General features: G+C 50.0%; 4 protein-coding genes across 4 annotated transcripts; 3 read left to right on the forward strand and 1 right to left on the reverse strand.

Annotated features, from left to right (window-relative positions):
• Positions 1-79: 79 nt before the first annotated feature.
• Positions 80-1,463, forward strand: Z519_09661 (uncharacterized protein; the record flags this gene model as incomplete). Its single annotated transcript, XM_016767382.1, has 2 exons — positions 80-1,086; positions 1,139-1,463. 2 exons carry the CDS (start codon positions 80-82, stop codon positions 1,461-1,463), a joined length of 1,332 nt encoding a protein of 443 aa, XP_016616174.1.
• A 5,001-nt stretch (positions 1,464-6,464) lies between these two features.
• On the reverse strand, positions 6,465-8,495 carry Z519_09662 (uncharacterized protein; the record flags this gene model as incomplete). The annotated part of the gene is made up of 6 exons (XM_016767383.1): positions 6,465-6,801; positions 6,852-7,473; positions 7,535-7,716; positions 7,900-7,966; positions 8,014-8,260; positions 8,319-8,495. The coding sequence occupies 6 exons, from the start codon at positions 8,493-8,495 to the stop codon at positions 6,465-6,467; spliced, it is 1,632 nt and encodes a 543-aa protein (XP_016616175.1).
• A 793-nt stretch (positions 8,496-9,288) lies between these two features.
• Z519_09663 (uncharacterized protein) lies at positions 9,289-12,728 on the forward strand (the record flags this gene model as incomplete). Its single annotated transcript, XM_016767384.1, has 5 exons — positions 9,289-9,498; positions 9,552-10,297; positions 10,371-11,376; positions 11,435-12,115; positions 12,192-12,728. 5 exons carry the CDS (start codon positions 9,289-9,291, stop codon positions 12,726-12,728), a joined length of 3,180 nt encoding a protein of 1,059 aa, XP_016616176.1.
• Positions 12,729-13,168: 440 nt separating this feature from the next.
• On the forward strand, positions 13,169-15,769 carry Z519_09664 (uncharacterized protein; the record flags this gene model as incomplete). Its single annotated transcript, XM_016767385.1, has 1 exon — positions 13,169-15,769. The coding sequence occupies one exon, from the start codon at positions 13,169-13,171 to the stop codon at positions 15,767-15,769; it is 2,601 nt and encodes an 866-aa protein (XP_016616177.1).
• Between the last annotated feature and the right edge of the window lie 565 nt (positions 15,770-16,334).

A 16,334-nucleotide genomic window follows, 5' to 3' on the forward strand; every position in this document is an offset into this window, starting at 1 on the left:
CGAATGACTCCCGCTGGGTGCCTCTCTCACCCAAGCGCAAAACAAATCACATTGACTTCATATTTCGTCAAACGTCACAATGGGCTCAGAACGCTACCCTGTTCGGCACAAAGGCATCTACCACAACCTTCCAACTTTCGACCCATCCATCAAAGACCTTACCGCTATCGTCACTGGGGCCAATGGCATTTCCGGCTTTCATACGATGCGGGTGCTGCTTGATAGCCCCGAACGTTGGAGCAAAGTCTACGCCTTATCCCGTCGCCCACCTCCCAAGGAAATGATGGCTCTGCTTCCAGAGTCTCAGCGGTCCCGCGTACAACATGTGGCGGTCGATTTCCTGGACGATCCACAAAAGATTGGTGACGCAATGGCCTCAGCTGGGGTCAAAGCTGACTATGTCTTCTTCTACTCCTACTTGCAGCCAAAACCCCCTCCAGGAGCTCCGGTATGGTCCAATGCCGATGAACTGGTGAAAGTGAACAGCGCGTTACTCGACAACTTCCTTCAAGCTCTCGCTCTTGCCAAGATTATCCCTAAGCGGTTCGTGCTTCAAACTGGGGCCAAGAACTATGGTATTCATATTGGCCGTGGTCGCACGCCTGCTCTCGAATCCGATCCGCAACCGGCTCACCTTGAACCGAACTTCTACTACCCACAAGAGAAATCGCTTTTCGAATTTTGCAAAGCAAACAATACCTCGTGGAACGTTATCCGTCCAGCTTGGATTCTTGGTGCAGTCAACAATGCGCAGATGAATGCCTTGCACCCTTTCGCCATTTATGCCGCAGTACAAGCTCAGAAGGGTGAGCCCTTATATTTCCCAGGAGACTGGGATACTTGGCAATTCGAGTGTCATCATTCTTCCGCTATGTTAACAGGGTATTTATCCGAGTGGGCAGCATTGGAGGACAAGTGCAAGAATCAAGCATTTAATTCCCAGGATACAGGGCCGATCAGCTGGGACCGGTTCTATGAGGAGTTGGCACGTTGGTTCGGGGTGGAGAAGGGTGTGCACCCCCCGGAAGAGGATCTGAGTAAGTTCAATGAGATCAAGGGAAGGGGTGGGAAAGATGCTCCAATGGGGTGAGTGAGCGGAATCTAACTTGCTTTTTCGAGGCCGCTAACTCAGTCACAGCTACGGTCCTCCTCCGACCTTTCGGAGCCTATTTTCGTTTGTGACCTGGGGCTCAGATCCCGCAAATCAAGAAGCCTGGCAGCAGCTCATGAAGTCTTCTGGAGGGCAGTTGACCGATAACCCATTCAAGGATCCCCAGGCGAGCTTTGAATTCGGGGATGCTGCTCTGATGAAGTTCGGCAGCTTGTGTATGAACAAGGCTCGCCGGTTGGGTTGGACAGGCTTTGTCGATACAATGGAGGCTCTTCACGAGATGTACTCGGAGATGGGCGATTTGGGAATGGTGCCTAGGATGAAGGTAGATGCTCCGAAGGCGCTGGTGTAGGTTGACATATCGGGGTTCTTCTCCAACCACAGAGGCACTGGCTATATTGCACTGGAGATTTCCTTCACCATCATCTCAACTGTTTCCGATCTTCCATTAGCAGCCTCCTTGGGATGTTGGATTTGATCATCATCACAAAAGAGGTCTTCTGGACTGGCATTCACTATTTTACCGACCTACTGAGGGGATCCCTCGTAAAAACGTTTGTAGATTATGTTGCCAAATTCACAAAGGGAGCAAACAAATATTGAGCACGCTCTTGTCCAAACGGGGTTGGTTTTGCGTGGTCCAGATTTGCCTCGGTAATACTGTATATCCCACCAGCATGCCAAGCCACTAATACTCTAGTCCATGATATCTTGTCCTTCGAGCCTTGTCCGGCCTAACCTCGCTAAAGTACATACTGTATGTAGCTCGCCTGCTCAACCTGCTCATGGTCTTTCACCATCGACCAAAGACCTACAGGCCAAACGGTCCCATGTCCCACACGTATATATTCCATACATCGTTGAATATCCGCGATCGGTGATGTTGAGCGCTATGACACTCCACCTGGCCGGTCCCCGATGTCTCTATTACCGGAATAAGCTGTGAGATATAGGGCTCAATGTGGCTGGCCATCGGAATTGCGGACCAAGAGAAGCCGATTTAATTCATGCCATCCACATCTGCAAGTCAACGCACTCAGCACGCGCTCAGCACCTTGGAATGCCTGCAATAGGGCCCATCGGCACTGAGCGCCTCGATTGTGACAATGCAATTTGGGCGATCTACCAGGACAATCTGAGCGTGGATCCAAGAGTAGGGGGATGGTAACGTACCTAGGCCACAGCTGTTGGTGTATATGTACATGTACATACTACATTCAACCCTATCCATCTCTATCCTGGTGCTAACAAATGCAGCCGTTCGTCCCTGCTTGAAGTGTGTTATGACGAATGAGTAGGTAAGGCTCTGGTCCGAGCAGGAGATTTCTGGAGATGAACTCATTTCATGACGGCGAGTTATCATTGAGGTCATTCTTTTCTGATTGTCATTCCGGACCATAGCCTCGATTTTGCCAATAGATTTGGTGGAGTTCTGGCCGCAGGACGCAGCCGAGCCGGAGGATTGCGGACGTCAACAACGGCTACGCGAATCGGCAGCTTTTTCTAAGCATGTCCCATCGCAAAAGATCTCACAAACTTCCCAGTTACCTACTAACCATCAACGCCACCACACACTGCCGTCCTGGCGATGGATTCCTAGTTTGGATGAGAATTTGACCGGGGCCATCCTCTCCACTACTCTCTCTACTACCCTTCCGGCTCGATCCTGGCACATTCCACCAGCATAAACACGAGCTAGTGCTGTCAAGGGTGGACCACTACAAACGTTGGGTAGTCTATTCGGAACGACTTGATTAAGCAGCCAACTTACTTTAGTCTGGACCTCGACTAGAGGATGGTTTCCTCCGGGAGAGACGGATAGGATGTACTGCAGCATACAGCTCAAGATCTATGTACGTGCCAAATAGCACTCAGGTGTCTCCGGGGAACTGCGAAGATGACACGTTCTGCTCCTTGGGCGATCCGATCTCTTTTCCATTGGCCATTGGAGACAAGGTCTCGTCCAGAGTCGGCTTTAGGGTCGGAGGGGTGTAAAAGAAAGATCATTGCCGGCCCTCTCTCCAGGCTGGAGGCTGGATACGAAGTTTTCCTTGCCCCTACCCCTGCGTCCTTGCCTCTCCACAACGCTGTTATTCGACACCGGAACATCTTCTCTCAATATGACCTGTCGAGCTATTAAGCCGCGTGATCCCCCAGAACTTTGCCCTCATTTGAGGATATTGGGCTGTCCTAATCGCCACGCGAGTCCTCTGGACACTTCCGCATTGCGGACTCTCACCGCCCTTTGCACGACACAAAAGGGAGCAAGCCTGGCGACAACTTTGCATACATGTCTGTGCGGTAAGTGAAGGGCGCACGCGTCAGGAGGCTTTCTTCGCATCAGCGTCGTGATCAAGGCACATGTCCCGCCGAGCCGCAATGCCGTCCTGCTTCTCCTCCCCTGTGTTTCACACCACTTCCTCTGACTCTAGCTTGTGGTATCCAGAAAGATGTGTCAAAAGACCTGATGAGTCGTATAAATGGGGCTGGGCGAGGGTAGATAGCTTGCTACTTGATCATCGATTTCCAGGGCTCAGGTCTTCCGAGCTACCTACTTAGGTCGTTGCGCTCTCAATCATATCGAGGGCCCACGCAGAGCGAGGATGGATCACGGCTGCGGCCTGAGGTATGGGAGAGAAGGGAGAGTTGGAGATGACTCAACATGATTTCATTGGCTCGGTCCTGTTCTCTATGATTTCTCTATGGATTAGAAAGTTGTGTGGTTCTTTTCGTAAGTGGGAAGCCGAAGGGCAATCCAGTGCTGAAACGCCTTTCCTCTATTAAATAAGCCTGAGGCGGGGATTGACTGGCAGCACTCCATCTGTTTGACAGCGGGTGGTTTCTTAGCGTAGGTCATGCCCCATTTCCGCAGCATCCTTCAACCTTCTGTCTCAGCCTTGTTATCTCTTTCTTTTTGATCCCCTTGTTGGCTTCCACCGACAGCATCAGGTTCTGTGCACTGATGTCACATTTTGGTGTCTTTTAGCCACTGCCAGCCGGTTTTGAAAGTTGATAATGTCGACATGAACTCGACCTCTTATCGCTGCGCTTGTTGCTCATTTGGTATTCATCGGTTCTCTCAGGCCCAGCTGATGGCCTGTCTTGATTACCTCTTCGATTGATCAAGGGATGTGCGGCCTTTCTCTGGGGAATATGAGCTTCAAAGATTCGCACCATTCTAGCTGGCTTCGCTCGGTTCCCCCAAAGTGCATCCCACTTTGTGATCTCCAATTGCTTAGGAAACAGCTCCTCGTCTTGATCAAGGCTTAATGCTCCAACCTTCACAGGTGCCCTTTGGCGTCCAGAATCTTGAAGGCTTTGTCAGTGTCCTCCTAGTCTTTACCATCGCCGAGGCCACCTGTATCCCAGCTGAGCCCAGCCATTTATGTGACTTTGACAAGAGATGGGAGTCGCGGCAGATGCTCTTGAAGCGCGAGTGAAAGTAGAGCCAGACCGTGACCTGTGTGCAAATCGTCGTCTTCCTCTTCCACGAAATCGATGTACTTCAACTTGGTGACGTATTTGAACTTGCCTTCTGCAGTAGTCTTCATGAAGATATCCCCGAATCCCGCTGGTGCATACTGCAGGTCCTTGAAATCTTCCTCTTGCAATTCCGAGCCGTTATCCGGCGATCCCGCCGGGTCCGCCACGATTGCTATTGTCCTGAAGAAGATCGGAGCCTATTCCTCGGCATCTGACGGGACACCCAAGGGAGTAAGGTCCGGGTTGTCTGCATATCTTTGACAAATCGAGATCTCTTTGTAAGATCTTTCATATGTTTCAAGAGCTCCGCCGTATCGTCTGGATAGACCTGGTCGTCTACGACTTGTCTACCCTGCCCAATACCTGTAGTTTGGAGCTTAAGCTCTGGGGGAAGGTCAAGGAACCGAATGCTTGATGGCTCCTCTTACTTCTTCCCCTTCGCTTTACTTTTGCCTGACTTTCTCGCTCTTTTCGCTGCCTCCTTCGCAGAGTCCAGTTGGGTGCTAGACTAGCTCTTTCGCTTCGGCATCATGAAATGGAAATGAATAGGAGAACTCAGAAGGTTCTCGTTGACGCTGAAGGGTCGAGTTTTAGACCTTCACTTGCTTAAAAGTTCGGATATCGACTCGTCGTTCCCTCTTTTCAAGAATAAGGATAAACAAATAAAAGTGCAAATGTTGAAGTATAAATACTTAAGAAGAGAGGGCGATCATGTGGCAGGCCCGTCAAATACGGATAGGGTGAAAGCAACAGTACTACTCCCAGATGAAAGGCATGTGTGCAATCCGTATTCACTACCAGAAAGCTTGCTGGTGCAGTTTGTATTGAGCAACGTCTTCGCAGTCAGGTATAACTTACTTTGTATTTAAGGCCGCAAGGTAGTAGCAGGCTGATTAGGAAAAGACAAGGAGAGCGCGTCGGGGGTTATAGGTAGAGTACTCAAAGTAGACTTGATGTTGGATTTCTAGGTGGATGTCACTGTCTTCAGCTAAAGCCAGAAAAAAAATATCTTAAAAACAAAACAAAAGGACATCCCCAAGAGCGGCTTCGCTCAACGTTGTCAGTCCAGAAGGGTATTGGGTTGTCTATAGAATCGACAAATAGAGTATCTCTATATACACCAAACACGGGAGACCTGGAATGTTCCCGTTTAGACCTTCAACAATCCTGTCTGAAATCCTCAACATACACAGCGCGGGGCGTTCCTTGTCACTCCTGAGATGAAGGGTGGATAGCTGACTTTTTTGCCAACCCCGATTCGGCTTTCAGCACACTTTGCAAAAATTCTCGACTGTGCTGCATGGACCTGCACATGCGCCATGATATCCGGCTCTTAGGCAAGCAGAACAACCGACCACTGGCATTCCATTCTGAACGAAGCGTGATGCAATTCGTTAAAACTCCGGTTGCATAAAGGAACAAAGAATGGGTGTGTATTGGAGGGCGAAAATCATCATTTTGTCGAAAGGAGGCGGCGATATGGAGAATGCTGGATTACTGCTCAACAGGATAAGTCGAAACAATTGGGTTGGTCTTTGATACATCTAGACTGAGAGCTAACTATGTAGATTTGGAGTCGCCTTCTGTTTCCCGTAGTCCTGACTCTCGAAAGATCGGTCTGAAAATTTCATCGAGAGGTCGTTTAGCGAAGACCAAACCCTTCGCCTGGTCGGGCGTGTAGAACTGGGCCATTGTATTGGTTGGAGACCATCGCTACTGCAGTTGCAAGATACACCTTGAGATCGGGTGGTTCCATAGGAAATAGCATCGAACTGGGGATATGGGTGAGGAAAACTAGCCTAATACAGTAGATAGAGACCCACTAGCCCCGCCATGCCAGTTATTAGACCCTTGGCATAACTGACATCGCTCATGGGTTGAAGTGGTCGAACTTCACCGTATCAGCCAGATACGCAGCGAGATCCCCATTCTCGTCGAAATCCACCTTCGTCAAACCGTTTCCGATGAAATTGAAAGGGTTGTTGGTGTTGTAGATGAAGTCAAAGTCTTCCCCACGCAACTCGCCGAGCATTTCTCTGAAGTGGTTCATACTGCCAGGGTAGATTGCCGTGATACCGGTGCGATATTCGTCAATTTTGCCTTTCTTGTACCAAGAGTCACAGTCTTCATTCCACGCTGTACGACGGAGAATCTCCTGCAGGTAGATATTGTATGCCTCGACGCGTTCGGTCTTGACACACACGGATCTATATTCCTGTTAGTGATAGAATGAAGTGAAGCAGAGAATAAAACTTACTTGATGTCCTCTGATGAGATTTTGAGAATCCATTTTAGTATATAATTAGAAACGAAGCCCATCGCAGAAAGAACAGGTCCATTTGCGATGGGGAAATTGGGTCCGCAGCCAATACTGAAATAATTCGGCATGTCAGGAGCACATACACTAATATAGCCGTCCACATTATCCTTCCATCTTTCTGAGAGTGTGACTCCACCCCGACCTCTCATCGTCCATGGTGGAATGCGGTTGTTGACAAACCCTGTGGCGAGAATGATGATGTCGTACGGGCGAAATGAGCCGTCGCAGTTGCGAATACCATCCTCGGTGACAGTCTCTATTTTTGAGTCGACGAGTTCTGCATTTGGAGCCTGTAAAGCCTCTAGATATTTATCTTCAGGTGTGAGTCGGCGGCACCAAGGCTGGTAGGAAGGCTTCAGGCGATTGACCAGTGCTGGGTCCCCGTGAAGGCGGTCGCTCATCCAGCGCTCGAGCTCGGCTCGAAATCCCCGCTTAGCCTCCTTACCAGTTTCATTGAAGACTAGTCGCATGAAAAGGCCGTTGTTGAAGCTTTCAATCATCTTCCTATACTTGAATAGATTCTCGGGGTTCTTAAAAGATTCTACCTGCTCCGGAGAGTCTATTTCAAAGATTTAGTTTTGAGCCTGAGGGGAGGTTGTCCTGCGGAGGATTTCACTTACATGTGAAATTCCTGCCTTCAGGCGTAAATTGGTGAGCATAGCTCATCGAGATCCAGGTCGGTTTGCGAATGTAGTGCGTGATGGAAGCTGCATCTGGTTGCATTGCGCGGAACACCTGAATACCCGACGAGCCATTGCCGATCACACCAACTTTCTTCCCTTTCCAATCCAATGAATCGTCCCTAAAGTTCATGAGGAATTGTGGCATAGGATGTCGAGCAACCGGGCATACCAATTTCCAGTGTGCACAACTCTGCCTTTGAAACTACTAAGTCCCGGAATATAGGGTGTGAGCGGAGTGCTGCGGAAAGAGAAGTGTCAGAATCGGTGACAATCATGGCAAGAAAATCAATTGAGGAGCTCACCTCTGCGTTCCAGAAGCGCCGATCAAGATGTCACACTGGTCTTGTGAAATCAGGCCTTCCGACTCAACTGTTGAGTGCCAGTTAGTTCTGCTCATCAAGACGCAAGGCACCAACCCGTCAAATTCCATTTCCCGATTGCTTCGACAAAATTAGCTTCAATCACCCTTGTGTTGAACTGCATAAATCTTTCCAAATCAAATTTCTTGGTGGTTTCCAGGATGTATTCCTCAATTTCTGGCCCGGTCGCGAGGAAATTCTTCCAGTCATGTTTTGGATTAAAAGGGAGAGTGTATACATGGATAGGGACATCGCAGGTGAGCCCAGGGTAGTGATTTGCGAACCAAGTTCCTCCAGGGTGACTCTGGTCACAGTCAGCCACGGCGGCAATTCTCTGTCGCACCCTCCAGTCTGCGACGTACCTGCCTCTCGTAAATCTGAAAGCTGATAACATCTTCAAGCTTCAACTCGTGCGCGACTTTAAATGCTAGGGTGATTCCGGCAAAACCTGCGCCGATGCAGACAACTCGTAATTTTCGATTTTTGCGCAGATAGTTGGGGTTTAATGGCACGCAATAAGGCGAATACTGCGAGGCCATGGTTCTGAGTTCAAAGCAAACGCAATAGAATGCGATGATAACAAGGAGAAGCAAGGGAGCACAGATGGCGGAAACTTTCGAAGCTCAGCACCGTATTTGAGGGCTGTTTGGACTTTACCTGCAATGCGCGCTTGCGGAAGTTATGGGCAGTTATGTTGATGACGGCCCCAGCACATGTGCCCACTCTAATGCAATGGCAAACGCCGGCGGAAAAGCGAGCTGGCATCGGCACATACACAAACGTTTGACTTATAACCTATTCTGCCTGGTAGACCGGGATGAGCTTGCGCAACTCGCAGGTGGAAGTTGAGAAGGGATGCGGCGGAAGTCAAGCGGAGGAGGATGTTGACAGCCGCCTCGACCAATGCGGCTAGCGCCAGCCTTTGAAAGCGGAGACATCTCCTATTTCACCAGATGCTTGATCAATGATCACTTCCACCGTCCTTGAGCAGCGCACATACAGGTAAGCCGCGGTGATGATCCAAGTGGAGAAAAGCTTAGTCAGTTCTGGAGATGACATATGTTGGCTTATCATGTCCAGCACAATACAGAGTCTTGCGGAATCGCTCCAACCTTTTGCTAGAATTGCAGCTGCTCCCCACCCACCACCGATATGCCCGAGATGTGTCGGAGATCCACCACATGAGCAAGTCAGAGCATGCCTCATCGACATATCTCCTGACTTAAATGACCACCATTCCAAGATCAAGTCTCGGCGACTGTTGTTGGCTCTACAAGTTCTCAAGCAGTATACCTTCTAATCACGCCACCGGGCCCTACATGCCGGGTAGATATGTCGGCTCCAAATGCAAACCACGACGTCTTCTACAGCGTAGACGATCTGCTCGTTGAGCGTGCAAATGAAGACATCAGCGAGCCCATTATCGTTTACCCAAACTCCGAATCCGCACTACCGGATTTTCTGTTTCTTACTGCAAAGAATGTCCACAACTTCACGAACACTGCGGCCCAGAAACTGTTGGATCAAGGCCTGAGAAAAGTTGTGAGTTCAACAAGCGCAAATGTCGACTGTAATTCTGACAAGAATCGGTGTAGCCTAACCATGAGGCCGAGACGATCGCCCTTTTGGGCCTATCCGATGTGGAATATATGATCACAATGTTTGCCTTGAGCCGTCTAGGGTATACGGTATTTCTGCTCTCCCCGAGACTCGCAACCGAGGCCTATGCTACTCTGCTCAAAGAAACCGGGTGCCAAACGATATGCTACGACCTAACATTGGAAGCTACTGTGAGAAACATTCGTGGCGTCGAGAGTCTGCGGTCCCTGCGGATCCTGAAAAGGCGTGACTTTTATGAAGCGGCCATAACCACCGCTTCATTCGAACGATCAGACCTCAGCACTTCTGCGAAGCAAAAGATAGCCTTTATCTTGCATTCGTCAGGATCGACGGGTTTGCCAAAGCCTATTTATCAAACCCACCAAGCTTGTCTCGAGAATTTTGCAAAAGGTCACGCCCTACTCGCCCTGTTAACAGTACCACTTTACCATACACACGGCCATGCATGCCTGTACCGAGCGATCTTCAAACGAAGCACCATTTATTTCATGAATGCGCGGCTTCCGCTGACATCGACAAACCTGATTTCTGTGATGGAAGCTGTCAGACCTGCAATTATATTTACTGTCCCATACGCCCTTGGCCTTCTCGCTGAGACAGAGCGTGGCATACGAGCAATGCAATCGTGCGAGATTGTCTCCTCGGCCGGAAGTCAAATCCCAGATGAACTGGGCAACAAACTCGTTGGTCGCGGGATCCATTTGATATCGCACTGGGGCTCGTATGTTTCGCTGAGACTGTCCTAAGTTAGGCCAGAGTGTATGCCATGGTGGCTAAGGCTGACAGATTTTCAGGACCGAAACTGGAGCTCTCATGGACTCTATGCGTCCCAAGGAAGACAAGGACTGGTCATACATGTCGATATTTCCCTCGGCAAAACCATTCGTACTGATGAGACCGCTGGGAGCTCGAAGTTACGAACTAGTAGCACTCGATGGACTTAAGTCGAAAACTGCTTCGAATTCGGCCGATCCGCCGAACTCATTTTCTACCAGAGACATGTTTGAAGCTCATCCTACTAAGCCAAATCGTTGGAAATACACCGGGAGACTGGATGACAGAGTGACCCTTACAAACGGTGAGAAGGTGCTACCTTCTGTCACGGAAGGCCGCTTCCGTCAACACCCACTCATTCGTGAGGCCGTTGTGTTTGGAATAGGACGAGCGTTGCCAGGTGTACTACTCTTTCGTAGTACACTTGCGGCTTCAATGTCTGACGAGGAATTTGTGGAAAAATTGTGGCCTCTCATTGAGGAAGCCAATTCCAAGGTTGAATCTTTTGCTTGCATCTCAAAAGAAATGATCGTGCCACTCGGTGTAGAAGTCGACTACCCACAGACGGACAAAGGCACCATTATCCGTCCTCAAGTGTACAATGTGTTCGAAAGTATTATTGACGACAAATACCAACGTCTGAATCATGGTACCGAAGGAGCCTTGAGACTCAATCAAAACGACACTGAAAGCTTGATTTTGGAGAGCTTCAAGAAAGAAGGCCCAATCGATCTGCCTTCGGCTGATACTGATTTCTTCTCTGCAGGTATTGACAGTCTTCAAGCCATCAAGATGGCAGCCTTTCTGAAGGGAAAGTTGTATCTCCCATCTCCAACGGCGTTGACACACAACACAATCTTCGAACAGGCAACTGCAGCAAGATTGGCCAGGCATCTTGTCTGGCTCCAGAATGGACAAGAACCCAAGGAGGAAGATGAGATAGAAATGATGAAGAGGATGATCGAGAAATACTCGACATTCTCAAAGTTTGTGCCAGTTGAGAAAGGCCAAAATTCGAGATGTTGTGTGGTTGGTATTATATGTATCGACTTCAAATTTCCGGCTCTGGCTGATCAAATTGCAGCTACTTACAGGGGCAACAGGCTCATTGGGCATTCATATCCTTACCGTGCTTCTTCATAACTCGGGGATAAACAAGGTGTATTGCCTTGTGAGATCTTCAACGGCTGATGATTCGAAGCAGCGAATTTTCTCTAGTCTTTCGAGGAGAGGGTTGTTATTACCAAACGAATTTGAGCGACGTATTGTTGCCGTACCCAGTGATCTGGGCCGCGAAGACCTTGCCCTCGGGCAGCAGATGCTCAACGAGATGCGAAACAACGTGTCCCTAGTTATACACAACGCGTGGGCTGTGAATTTTAACCTTGGCCTGCGCAGCTTCGAGGACCAGCACATCAAAGGCACGCACCACCTACTCAATTTTGCCTTATCTGTCCGAGCACTGCAACCTGCACGATTCGTCTTTCTCTCGTCAGTATCAGTAGCGTCAAAGTCAGAGAGAACGAATGTTGTGGCAGAAGCTTTGCTAGAAGATCTAAATTCGGCCAGCATGGGCTACGGGAGGTCGAAAATGGTCGGAGAGCACATGGTCAACAAGGCGGCTACCTTTGGCATCGATTGCCGTGTAATCCGAATCGGACAAATCGTCGGTGATAGTCAAAATGGATTCTGGAACGATTCTGAGTCTGTACCTCTCATCATCCGCTCGGCACTGAAGTTGGGTTGTCTTCCACAATTGAAAGAGGTTCGTGACATTCTGGTGTCTCTCCTTCCATTGCCATGTTTCAACCTTCCCCTGCTGACTCTTCTTTCGATTGCAGAATTGCTCATGGATTCCTGTTGATTTTGTTGCGAGTATCATTGTTGAGTTGTGTTACAAAGAAACTTCCACTGAAGCAGAAGACTGGGGCCCCAACAGTCCGGCCTTGTCTTGCCGTTTCTACAATGTTGTGAATCCAGCCTCATTCTCTTGGGTAGGCGACTTGCTTCCATTACTGCGGGAGACGGGACTGTCCTTTGAGTCCGTCTCCCCGCAAGAATGGCTGGCTCGATTGGCAGCAAGCCAACAGGATCCAAACGTCAACCCCGCGATCAAATTGAGGTCTATCTACGAGAGTAAATACGCAATCAAGCAGAGAACAAGAGGAGACAAGCACGACACGGACATAGCAGCTGGACAGGTCTCAAGCTCGACAGATTACGAGGCCGGCAGGTTGGAGGAAGTAGGCAACCAGGTGGCATTCGCCACGGAGAGAGCATGGGACGAAAGCGAGACAATGAGGAATCTACCTGATCTACTTGGCGAAGGGTTCGTGAACAAGTTTGTCACCAGCTGGTTAGAGCAATGGCAAGGTTAAAGTGCTGGATGTTGCGAGGAGGTGTAGTCTCATTCAACCAGATGCTTTAGACGAGAACGAGAGTTAAGTATATAGCCTACTGTGGTAGGCTCTGCAGCCGCATAAGGTGCCAGCTTCCGATGCCGAGGCATGCGATACCACGCAAGGCTCCCAGAAGTGGGGGCTGCGGGGAGCGACACGACCATTCCTCTTTTGGCTATTTAGGGATGACGCACCACGACCTCTCAGCACAGCCAGACACCCAGGATACATAATTTTCTGTCCTGTAGTCACATATGACAGGGGAAGAGCTGCCCAGTTTGCTACCGACGGGGTCTTCTCAGCTCAATCTCCTCATGCTCGAGTATGCGGATGCATACCATCTAAGCATCTCGCCGCATCTTGTATAGCCGTACATACTTCTAACCAGTGTTCATCCAACTTCCGAAAAGGTCTATATTATGGATTGGACGAGAAGGCCAGGTCTTAACCCAACAACAAATCCAAGGCGCGTCCCACCAGACCTCCGCAAGCGCGCGGCCGTCAGCTGCGACCGTTGCAAGAAGCGGCGACGAAAGTGCGTCCGTCTTCGCTCAGCCTCTACTTGCGAGCTCTGCAAGGAGAACGCAGTTTCGTGTATCACAACGATCCCCCGCAAACGGCCAGCCGCTATACAGACTTCACTGGCGAAAGAAGACCTGTCTCCTCGAACTTTTATCATGGAGCAATTGATTGGCAGGCTATTCCCGGGAGTGGCAGTCAAAGATCCCAACGAGCTTTCCAATCTTGCTGACTGTCTTGAGGAAAGTGATGTTCAGATACGGTTCATGCGTAACAAGCTGTCAGTAACGACAAATGGTTCTGCCGTGCAATGTGCGCTTGCGTCTTCGACTGCTGCGTTGATCCTCCAGGAGCAGCCATCTCCCGGGCTGGAAAACGAAAGTGATATCTTTGTTAAAGCATCAACCAAACTTCCTCCCGTTCGAACAACGTCTTTAACAAGCAAACAGCCGGGAAACAGCTGTGAGAGAATTCTGCAGAACTCATCAGGGACGCTGTGTTACTTCGGCCCATCTAGTTCAATGGTATTTGTGATGCAGCTTCGCGAAGAATTGATATCGACGGCGATCCAAAACCTGGAGAACCTAAAGCCCAAGCAGCGACGACTCCGTCAGGAGTTTGCAGCGGATGACGGTTGCTGTACCATGGAGGAGCCATCTACGACAGATAATCTTGAAGCCCGCACACAGGGTCAGAGAGGCGCACTTCAATGTTATCCAGAAGATTCAGCCGAGGATTCTGTCAGCGCCAACCTCTCTACATCAGCCATATCCGAGCGACCACAAAAATTCGTCGACTTTCTACCACCGCGAGAGGAAGTGGAGCACTTAGTTGAACTATTTTTTGTCCACATCCATCCAAACATGACCTTGTTCCACCGGCCATTGTTCCAGATCGCTCTTGAAGGTCTTTGGACCTCCGAAGTGAATTCGCAGGATGTCGGATGGTTGACCTGCTGTTGCCTCGTGCTCGCCTTCGGTTGCAAGCATTTCGCGCTTACCTCAAGTTTCCAGAACACTCCGCGATCAAGGAGCATCTGCCACCTCCAGCAGAAGCTCGTTGATATAGCACTAGGGAATGTAGCGCAGTTGATTCAGAGTGCTACTATTCAGAGTGTGCAGGCACTCGCACTTCTTTCGCTCTATCTCAATACCACTCGCCATAGAAACGCCTCGTGGATCATGATGGGGTGTAGTATCAGAATGGCAATCAGCTTGGGCATGCATCGGAGCGACAACGTCCTGCAACAGAAAAGCATCCTCTCGATCGCGGTTGAAAGGGAACTGAGAAAGCGAGTCTGGTGGTCCTTGTATATTTTTGAGCAGTACAACAGTGCCCTCTTTGGTCGTCCCAGTGCAATCGACGAACTAGAATCCACCACCGACTTACCTACGGATTCGGTCCTCGACGAGGGCTACCATCGTCCCCCAGGTCTCATCAAGCATGACATATCCCTCGCGCACATTGTCGACAAGATTCGACGATCACAGGCAGATCAAAGGCGATGTGCAAGATTTTCCGGAGGCGGGAGTGGCCCGAGCCTGGCCGATGACCAGATGGCCCTTCGGCTCTTGCACGAGTTGGATACATGGTACCACGAACTGCCTTCGTTCCTGAGATTTGACGCATCGAATCAGGGCCACATATACCCCAGCCACTTCCGACAACTCGTCACTCTCCAGCTCCGCTTCCAACACGCAAGACTACTATTGACACGTCCTTTCTATCTGAGGTTAATGCAAAACCGATCATCCTCTGGGCAGCTTGCTGCTGGGCTGGAAAACGACCTGATGGTAAAGTTCGGCGACATTTGCGTTGCTTCAGCCCTCGCTTCTTGGAGACTGGCCCGAAATCTGTGGGATGGGGGCCAGTTCAACGGAGACATCTGGCTCGACGGCGTCTTTTTGTATCAGTGCGGAATGGTCCTGTCCCTGGCGTGTCTGGACACGCGGCAGAGACCGAGTGTTGCCCAGGTTGGGGAGGATCGGAGAGTTGTCTACCACGCAATCGAAAGTATCCTGAGCATGTTGCACGACATCCCGCTCGACAAGCCCATGAGCCGCATGGTCCAGATCGCAGACGACTTTTGCAACATCGTGCGGTCCATGGAATCCGAATATGCTGCGTCGGTATCTGAAGACCCTACCGTGCAAGATCCGAGCAGCGATGAACGGGAACCCCTGCGATGGTCGTCTTCCAAGAACGGCAAACCCGCTCGCATTTCGCAGCCGCAAGCGGGACAGTCGCGGACCCGTTGGGCCGCTGAATCTCCCACGTCCATGGACCCTTTGCCGCCGTCATGGGCCAGCGCCCCTCCACCGCTGCCAACGGTTGGCGGTGAAGTCTCCCCAGCTGATGACAGAGACCAAGAATTTCTGACCTCTCCTTCTGCGTGGAACGTAGAAGGCACGCAGTTGATAGATTCTATGCTTGACTGGGACTTGTCGCAGATCTTTGGGTTCGATGGCGGCGGGTCCATGAACAATCCTCTCCTCGTCTAAAGCCCGTGCTGGATTTTGGGCATGTTCGTGCAGTGTAGCCAGGACCATATTCCTCGGTAGTGACCACACCGCTAGTGGCTATAGTCCCGAAGCCTGCACCACCCTGAAACTCGTCAGAACCGTCTATATTCATGCATAGTCTAAAGCCTGACTGGGGTTTGACACCTAGGGCGGTGAAAGCCTGCGAAGACAATGCTGTCCATATATTGTCCGTGGAAAAAATCGGCCATTATTAAATATACGAATCATCACCGATACTTATTTATTGCACGTTTAGCTAATCGAAGCGAATGATCACAGTTGACTGCCTACAACATTAGGACTAGTCGACTACTTATAGTTGAATCTAGTCGGCCCTAACTGACTTTGGTCCTGAATTCGTGGACTCAGGCTAGGACTAGGAATGGCAGGAATATAATCCTTGCAACGCTGACATTGTGGGGGGAGCGAAAGGGTAAAGTTTTCTGAATGTTTGCATTGCTCATCTAGCTAGTTCATGTCGAAGAACGGAATCTGTGGCCAACTATCATCTCAGTCCGTTAGGATTCCATCGCGGTGGTATTTT

Source organism: Cladophialophora bantiana (genome assembly GCF_000835475.1).
Source record: "Cladophialophora bantiana CBS 173.52 unplaced genomic scaffold supercont1.16, whole genome shotgun sequence".
NCBI classification, from domain to species: Eukaryota; Fungi; Ascomycota; class Eurotiomycetes; order Chaetothyriales; family Herpotrichiellaceae; genus Cladophialophora; species Cladophialophora bantiana.